We start from the raw sequence: 9,732 nt of genomic DNA, 5'->3' as shown, positions 1-9,732 counted from the left end.
AATCTTATACACTAAACCCTAAACCCTAAACCATATATCTATATTCTAAACCATAAATTGTAAAAACTAAACCCTAAACCCTATACCCTAAACCTTAAACCCTATACCCTAAACTATAAACCCTAAACCCTAAATCATAAATTCTAAAATCTAAACCTTAAACCTTAAAGTCTGAACCATAAACCCTAAATACTAAACCCGAAACCCTATACACTAAACTCTAAATCCTAAACCCTATATCTGAACTCTAAACCCTAAATCAACCTAAACCTTAAACTACCAACCCTTAACCCTACACACTAAATCTTAAACCCTAAACCATAAATTCTAAAATCTAAACTCTAAACCCTACACACTAAACCACCAACCCTTTACCCTACACACTCAACTCTAAACCCTAAACACTAAACCCTATACCCTAAACACTAAACATTAAATTCTAAAATCTAAACCCCAAACCCTAAACTCCAAACCCTACACCCTAAACCATATACCCTAAACCCTATACACTAACCATAAATCCTAAACCCTAAATCCTATACACTAAACCCCAAACCCTAAACCCTGTATCTATACTCTAAACCGTAAATTATTAAAAACTAAACCCTAAACCCTAAACCCTAAACCCTAAACCATAAATTCTAAAATATAAACCTTAAACCTTAAAGTCTAAACTATAAACCCTAAACCCCTATACACTAAACCCTAAACCCTAAACCCTATATCTAAACCCCAAACCGTAAACCCTAAACCCTAAACCACCAACCCTTAACCCTAAACCATAAATTTTAAAATCTAAACCCTAAACTCTAAAATCTAAAACCTAAACCCTATACACTAAACCCTAAACCCAAAACCCTATATCTAAACCCTAAACTATAAACCATAAAACCCTAAACTTTATACCATAAATTCTAAAAACTAAAACCTAAACTCTAAAGCCTAAACTCTAAACCCTAAACCCTAATCCCTAAACACTAAACCGTAAACCATATACACTAAACCCTAAATCCTAAAGTAGAAATTTTAAAATCTTCACCATAAACCCTACATCATAAACTGTAAATCATAAACCGTAAACTCTAAAAAGCAATTCTTAAACCTTAAACCATTAACTCTTAATGTTAATCCTTTTTATCCATTAAGCTTATATTAGTTGTCAAAATGACTTTTATTAGGTAATTCCAATAACTTTTATAGTAATTGTAGTCCTTATAAAACATTATACAAATTGTGAGAAATAGCTAATGGGAAAAATATGCTTACATCCATACGAAGTAAAAGTGATGAAACACAAGCTAAATCACCCATTCATACAAAATAAGTTAAAATTGCAACTCCTACAAATTTTGTTACTTGGAAGAAAACCATAAGCATCAAGGATGTTATACCTTCTTAAGTAGACATATTTGAAGCATTAGAATGAAAATGATTTAAAATTGAAAAACCTGTAGCAACTTCGGCATATCATCGGTCATTTTCTTTGTGTTCCTTGTACACCTTTGTTCCTTGGTATATAACCTGCATTCAAACACCTTTAGTGATTTTACTATTTTATGCTGCTAATTCATATAAGAATTTACAATATCATATTCAAAAATCAGTCTTAAAATCACATATCATAATCTATCATAATCAAAAAGCTGACTTCAAATAACAAATTAAAAACGAAACTCACGGAATGATGGAATGTCAAAACGGTTAACTTTTGTTAATCAAATACAGCAGCAGATTAACATAAATATAAAGAAATCTCTAATAACCAAAACACTTCGAATACAGAAGTTGTTCAAGATGTAATGAACAACTTAAACAATCTAACAGAAATACACAATCAAAACGATTGTGATTACAAAACAAAAATACCAGATTTATTATCTACAAATCTGGACGAAGAAGATGATATATTCTGGAATCGGTTATGAGAGTTTAGAATGAGGTATATTTTATAAAAACTAAACCCTAAAACATAAAGATATTGATACATTATATATGAGCATATTAATTTAATCGACAAAATATTTGTATACGAAACAAATCAAGTCAAAGGATGAAGTTGACGAAAATTGTAGTAATAAACTAACTTATATGGAGTATGAAAAGACAAAATATATATGAAGCTAAAACGTTTATACAAAAAAATATTGATAATTATTTCTCTCACGAGTTTCCCTTAGACGATTCAATCATAATATGCTAATTTTTCAACTTTGCTTTATCAGAGATAGATCAATATTTTCAAGGCTAAATTAGTTGAACCATGAAATAAACCCACAATATAATGCGTTATGCCTGTACCAAATCAAGTTTAAATAGATTACAAAAATAAGTACACTATGGAAGATGTGGAAGATGTATTGGTAATCCTTCTACTGAAAACTGATAATTTATTTGGGCAATAGCCGATATTTGGATAAAATCAAGTACTTGTAGTTTACAAGTTTTACTGTCAATCTCGTCGAAATGAATTCCTTCACTACGCGATGAGACATTCAAGATCCTTCCTTCTTTGTTACTTTCATGCGCTGTTTCTTTCAAGGTTTCTAGTAAAAGATTTCTCAAATGAAAATGAACTAAAAAGAATTTGAAAAAATGTTATAAAAAAGGTAAGAAAGGCAAAATATTTTATTAAATAGAATTAGAGCAGTAAATAAAACATGGATACCATTAACTTGTAGATTTAAATTAGCCTTATTATAAGAAGACTAAGAACACAAATGTGAACTCAATAATTTGCATTTTCACTTGATAATAATGGCAATCCCAATGAAAAGATGGCAAATTCCCCATTCTCTATACATCTCATAAGAAATGTACCTGCAAAAACACCAACCTTTTCAGCGCTATCTATAAATAATTTTATGGTTCTTATCATTTTGTACACTAATCATATTGAAGCTTTAAACTCTGCTATTATCATATCACATCCCATAAGTATTGTTTATAATCAGTATATAAGTTTATGTATGCACCATGAATATTAGTGACATTTAGTAGTTGTTCAATACCTATATTTCAGTACTTGAGATTCACTCATTTTTACCCGTTACCTGTCTTACCCGACCTAGAGTTTAGGAAAACTTGGAATGTTTTCATTAGTTTAAAATTAATAACCTTATTCGCTTCTTCAACTATAATCACCATGTTAGGTGCTCCAACTGTTTCATCCTACAGAAAGGTAATGTGGAGTTCATATCTAATATAACTCTAAAAGATGTTAATAAAGAAATCTTGATCATCCTACTTATAAAATAAAAATATTTTCAAACTTATATATAAATATTAAAACGTCATAACATTTTAAGTTTCGTATCATTGAAGGTAATTATCATTCAAGTGTTACCTGGAACGCTATTGGATGATATGTGGTGGTTTGGTTACTCAGAACCTACTCCTGCGTCAAAACGAAAAAACTGTTGAGTCTTGTAGATTAGTATTATTATAGTTTCTACCAAAAATGTTAAAAAAGATCGATTGGTTGAGCTGGATATCAGATCAGAGATCATGCTTTAGGTGACTGTACATGCTCATATAGCTTCGTGTTTCAAACTTCTTCAATGACCATTCTTCGTGTTTCAAACACGAAATTTCCTCAATAGGTTTTGAGCGACAACCCAACCCATCCCATTCATTTTACCACCCCAAGGTCATACCATATAAGTTGTGCATAAAAAGAACTAACCTGCTTAATACAAAAAAAAAACAAAACAAAAAAAAAAATCTTGTTCAAAACCTTGGATTCGACAGCCATTTGTGCTAGTTGAGATTACCAGTTAATAAAGTTATAACAAGGTTATAATGTAATCGCACATGACACCTCGATGTATCTTTGTGTCAAATAATATTGTAAAATTCTTCTTATTTTAGAAATTACTACTAATAACATACATCTTATATAAACACTTAACATTCAATTAATTATTATCAAATCATACGACAACATCTTATTCTTATAAGGTTATCCAAGATTAATATTCTAGACCTTGAAGATTAAGAGACAAAGTTTGACTTTTGGAGTCAAACATATATCAATTTACTTTTTACAGATATTATATTTCTTTCAAAAAGTTTCTTGATTTCATCTGATCTTTGAAAGTAATAAGTTTGAGTGTAATAACTCCAAATCAGTTATTCAAGATTAACAGTTGATTTGACTTTTGAGGTCAAGCATATTAAATTAAAAATTCTTAATGCTATAAAAATAATTTTGACTTTGAGAAATGGTCCATAACCACATAAAATTTTCGTAGAATTAAAACAAGGAATAACTTAGACGCCAATTAAAAAATTAAGTAAATGTAAAAGGTTGTAGGATTCTGGTCAAAGTCGAACTCCTAGAATTTATATACAGTACAACTGATACAACTGGTTGGAAAGGAGAAATTGATCCCATTGTGAAAGATACCCATTTGCATAGCAAATATCTCCGATATGGAGAATATCGAAGCTTTCCAATTCATCGATGAGTTGCTTTGTAGTATTAAGGGATCCAGGTGGAAAGTTATTGTATTTGTTGGATCGGTCAGCCTTATCCTGCATTGACTTCACATAAATAACGCAAGAAATTGATTTTTCTATTAAAATAACACAATTTGGATGATAAAGTACAAACCTTTCCCATGTCACCAAAAATAATAACACGTCGTAGAGAATGTTAACCTGGAAACGGAGATGATTTAAACTGGTACGTCTCGCTCCAAATGATGGTATCATTTTGAAATTTGTGCCATAACTTGTATGTATACCTATATAAACATGATCAAGATAAATCTTTGTTACAACATGTTTGAAACGGTGGCAAGATGTGTGGGTTAGGTAAGTTGAGTAATGGGCCAAAACGGGTCATTTTTATGACATTGAACCGAGCAGGTTGATTAAGCGACACATTTGTCCCTTATATTTTATTTTTATTTTTATGAATACTTAATGAGTTAGCTCATTAAGTTATGACTAAAAAACAACACTATAATAGGATCCAAATTTTGAATGCATTCATTAAAAGGGACTTTGGAGCTTGGGTAAATTTCAACCCATATGACCCATTCCTCCTTTACCTGAATTCTTTTATATCTGACACATTTTAAAATAAAACACAACCCACATTGACCAACTCATAAGTTAATGGATCGAAATTGCCACATGCCCACCTCCTCTATAATACTTTATAAGAATAAGATATAAGACTATCGACAGTGCCAATATATGGTTTAACATACATTTGATTGGGCCATAAGTCTTTCAACAAGCTAGTATGAATAAAACCAGGATCACGCCAACCCACAGTTCTTGCTGGTGCACCTGCATACATGTGAATATACCAATCAATAAATTATTGAATCTTGCCACTTCAAGAATGGTTAATATGAAATTCCCATGATAATTGATTCATTTATTGATAATCTTTGTAAATAAAATATATCTTTTACACACCACACATGCTATTGTGGTCCAAAGTCAATGTTCCAGCATAGAACCGCAGTATTAGCAAAGCAGAATATCAACTGTGACAATTGTTATCAGTATTGTAACAGCAACCCAAAAAGAGAAAGTAAAAGAATAAAACAATTGGTAGTTAATACATATAACCCATTAACTAAAAGAAACGAACAAAAAGAAAAACCTAACCTTTCAAGCAATCTGATCTAATGGCAAATATATTGCAGATTATATAAAATTACTATATATAAAATATATTGCATCTTTAACAGAGAAGTAGCTCACTTCCGGCATAAGAACACCTGCAAACTCATCTTTATTGTTGATACTCCATTTATATCATACTCCAAAACTGTAACAGCAACCGAAAATATAGAAAGTAGAAGAATAAAACAATTGGTTGTTCATAATAAATTCAATCAGTATTCATCACAACACAAGTGCTGGATGAATTATAATCATCGAAACAACTAACAAGAACAAATTAAATTTTTAAAAACAATTATATAACAACAATCAATTACACATCGATCACAATTCAACTAAAACAACTAAAATTTAGCTATCAATTCAACATTAATAAGCATTAAAATCGAAAATGCATGTAAAAATATAAACATCGCAACAAAATTAAAACCTAAAATTACAAAATAGTTTAATAATCACAAAAAATATGCCCTAGATCTGTGCAAAAACGAAATTAAACAAAAAGAAAAACCTAACCTTTCAAGCAATCTGATTTAATGGCAAATTCCGTGCATCTCATAAACATACAGTGATAACGTAATACAGGAGATGTAGGTGACTAAAGGAAGCGTGAAGTAGAACAAATTAGATGAGAAGACGAAGGGATGTTTTGATGATTAGACGTAATCTTCGTTAAGTTTAGCTGGATTCATCGAAGAATTGATGATCGGTTTTAGGGAACGAAATCTAGTTAGGGTTTGGTGAGGATCGGTTTTGGTATCATCACAAAAAAAGATGAGAAGATGAATGAATTAGGTAATATAGGTGTTCCGTGTTTTTTATTATTAAGGGTATTTTAGGGAGAAGATTATGTAAAATTGAATTATTAGCTAATATTTTTAGTGGATGATTAAGGACCGTTAAATTAAAGGGTTATTGTAACGTAATTTTCTAATCTAATGGTAATTAAGGGGGTTTTGAAAACATTTATTAGCTAATCGAGACTCTCTTTTAATGTATAAAATAGTGATTTAGTATCCCATTCCTTTATCTCGACCAAACTTTGTTGTAATTAATAACATAGAAAAAGACCACAATATTTGAATATTTAAGTGATTACATATCTATATCGACAGATATGTTATATGTAATTTTATTTACTATCGCATTTCTTTATCTCGGCCAAACTTTGGTGATGCCACATATGAAAATATGAAATCCGCAAATTTTGATATAATATGCAAACCAAAGATATAATTAAGTGAAACTAGTAAGCGTTTGGTCTTTAATAAAAGTGAAACTAGTAACCTTTATATCGGAGAATGTAAAAGTGATACAATTAAAAAGGTGACATCTCGATAAATCTCTAATATCAATCAAAACCTCACATTTTTTCATTTTTTAAACATAACAATTAAATTCAAACTAAATAAGTATTGAAAATTAATAAAATCAATCGAGATAATGTACAATTAAAATTGATATGTGATATTGCTCGATTTACACATGTTTTACCTCGTAATATATCACTCGTTTCACTCGTTTTTAGTGGATTATTGAGCTTGGAAGGGGTTTATTTGAGCAAAGTGATGGTTCATGGCTAGATACCACTTCTTGGTGTAAAATTGACCAAGTTTGGCCAAAAAGTGAACCAAAATGGCAAAAACCAAGAGAATGCAGAATTTCAGCAAATGCGGCTCGCCAAAATGGCCAATGCGGCGCATCTCTAATGTAAATTGGACCCCTTCAGCACCAGAATCATTGGAAGCACAAAAATTCGGCGCATTCATCACTTAATGTGGCGCATTTACTCGACCTAATGCGGCGCATCACAAAGCAAATGCGGTGCATCTACTATTCACCACCAAATGTGGCGCATCTAACATCAAATACGCCGCATCTTCGCTGTTTTGTGCAGAATTTTTTCAAGGCTATAAATAGAAAAGGGGATTAGGATTAAAGAGGGAGCTGCAGTTTCTACCTCGATTTTTACCCTAAAACCCCTAATTTCATCATCTAGTGGGAGATTAAGGCTAATTTGGAGGATTAAGCTCAATCTCAAGCAAGTTTAGTGTTAGGTCTACATCATTTCTCCACTTGGGTTATAATCTCCACCTTTATCTTCATTGTTTTCAATTGAATACTTGTAATAGTTGGAACATGAATCTTATTTGTGATATTTTGTCTTTGATTAGTGTTAGTTTAGCCATGCTTGGCTAATTTGATTGTGTTTGCTTATCTATGAAACTCTAATGTAAGTGTTGAGGAAGAATGTGGGTTAATGTGGGATTATGCTTAATGACTAAACTAAGCTTAACCCATAACAATAAGTGTTTTGATGATGACATATGCACATAACTAAAGGTGATGGTAGACATCTTGACATAAATATACAAGTTCACTAATCCATCATTACTCTAGCAAAAGACCAAAACCAAATAAATCTTAAAAAGAAAACGTAAACTACACGGTTAGGTACACGGTCGACCGCAGGTCAGACCGTGGAGTCTTGCACCCTGATTTGTGAAATCAGGGTTGCACGGTAGATCTCATGGTCAACCGTGGGTCGACCGTATAAGCTTCTATCCCAAATTCCATCAATTTTAGTTCGACTACTTTGGGGCATCTGTAATTTATGAAACCTGTTCAAACATGCTTAGAATAGTTGCCTCCTTCATACCCAAAGGAGTTTTGGTCACTAGAACAATAATCTTGGTTAATCACGCTTAATGACACCTTAATGACGATTAAACCTTGATTAAGGATAACACATAAGTGTTATAGGAAAACATGTACATCTAAAATGTATCTAGACATACTTAGAATGGTCACCAAGTCCCAACCAAGAGTTGCTCCTTCCTTGTACATGTGTTGGACATTAATGTATACTTATACATTAATCTTGCAAATGCCATTTTGCAAGTAAAACTTACATAGTCTTAATTCAATGCTATGTAATCACTATGTGTTTAATTCTAGATTAACTAGTGATCCCTTGCTAGTCATTACATAAATATTACTTTACTACTTGCTCTTAATACATGTGCATTATTTAACTATGTGCTAAGTGCTAAATGCTAAGTAGTTATTTAATATGTGTATGCATGAACCTTGTCTTTCTATGTGTTACAAGTTGGATTCCACCATCTAGTATTTGGACTACTTCAATATATGCTACTTGGATAATACTTAAAATGTCATAATCTAGTAATCCTAAAAGACAATGAATCATTAGCATACATAGGTTTGCTTAAGTCTAAAATTAAGTTTATGAATAAGTTTAAACTTGATTTAAGTTGATGTCTTGCAACATGCTTAATTGTTATTACTTGCTTAAATTGTCAAGACATCATTAACACACTTAATTAATTACAAACAAGTTCAATTTTGAATACTAGCATGCTTTGTGATTAAAGTGGGTTGTTGTCATCAATGACATGTTGACTAACCAATAGGAATTTAGAAAATGTGTTAATTACAAATAAAGGATTATGACAAAACTGAGATTGTCTCAAATGATTATCATGACTTGTATCTATGAATTTTAGACTTTTCACTTTGAGCATGTCAAGTCACTATCAAAGCAATACATCCAAGGTAAATGGACATTTAATGCATATAGTACTTGTATAGGATGTTGTGTATCTTTTGCAGGTGTTAAATGAAGTAAAGAGTCCAAAGATTGATGTCCAAAACTGATTCAAACAGCTATACAACGGATAAGTATTTTGGACTGATCCGCGTGCGGTCGACCCACGATCGACCGTGGTCCAAGCCGCAACAACGGCTATTTTTTTTATCTCTCCATATAAATAGCGAGGCTTGAAGAACTCTGAATATTTGGATATTTTGCATGCTACAACTCAAAAATCATCAGAGAATCACAAGAACATAACACTTATACATATGTTTATGATTAGCAAGAGAATTTCTATAATCTCATAGATTATAGAATGGGTTTTGTAAACTTACTTTCAAATTATTATCTTTGTGAGTTTACATAGTGTTGTAATAATCCTTAGAATTGTCTTAGAATTGTTATCACTAGAAAATGGTGAGTCTTTGTACTTTGTCTTAGAATTGTCTTAGAATTGATTAATCTCATTGGAG

The 9,732-nt window shown here is 31.3% G+C and overlaps 1 protein-coding gene across 12 annotated transcripts; it reads right to left on the bottom strand.

Annotated features, from left to right (window-relative positions):
• Window positions 1-2,340: 2,340 nt before the first annotated feature.
• On the bottom strand, window positions 2,341-6,400 carry LOC139840157 (probable inactive purple acid phosphatase 1). Of its 12 annotated transcripts, none has more exons than XR_011757254.1 (5): window positions 6,160-6,400; window positions 5,626-5,788; window positions 5,217-5,501; window positions 3,344-4,745; window positions 2,341-3,168 (listed from the first exon to the last, which is right to left on the bottom strand). XR_011757254.1 is itself a non-coding variant. In XM_071830380.1 (5 exons), the coding sequence occupies exons 1-4, from the start codon at window positions 6,206-6,208 to the stop codon at window positions 4,529-4,531; spliced, it is 231 nt and encodes a 76-aa protein (XP_071686481.1). In that variant the 5' UTR covers window positions 6,209-6,400; the 3' UTR covers window positions 2,341-3,168; window positions 3,344-4,528. The 12 variants fall into 12 exon arrangements, 1 of the variants encoding a protein (XP_071686481.1); XR_011757261.1 differs by having other exon boundaries at window positions 5,217-5,298; window positions 5,722-5,788; XR_011757260.1 differs by lacking the exon at window positions 6,160-6,400 and having other exon boundaries at window positions 3,344-3,394; window positions 4,406-4,745; window positions 5,626-6,145.
• Between the last annotated feature and the right edge of the window lie 3,332 nt (window positions 6,401-9,732).

The sequence above is a fragment of the Rutidosis leptorrhynchoides genome, chromosome 4 (assembly GCF_046630445.1).
Source record: "Rutidosis leptorrhynchoides isolate AG116_Rl617_1_P2 chromosome 4, CSIRO_AGI_Rlap_v1, whole genome shotgun sequence".
Taxonomy (NCBI): Eukaryota; Viridiplantae; Streptophyta; class Magnoliopsida; order Asterales; family Asteraceae; genus Rutidosis; species Rutidosis leptorrhynchoides.
Note: the sequence above shows the minus strand (reverse complement) of the source record. Positions and strands in the feature narration are given on the sequence as shown.

Coding starts and splice junctions, on each gene's coding strand:
- LOC139840157 (XM_071830380.1), bottom strand. CDS start 6,208: ATGTTTATGAGATGCACGGAATTTGCCATTAAATCAGATTGCTTGAAA. Junction 5,299..6,159: donor TAAATCAGATTGCTTGAAAG/GTTAGGTTTTTC, acceptor ACATGTATGCAG/GTGCACCAGCAAGAACTGTG. Junction 4,746..5,216: donor GACTTATGGCCCAATCAAAT/GTATGTTAAACC, acceptor ATGTTTATATAG/GTATACATACAAGTTATGGC.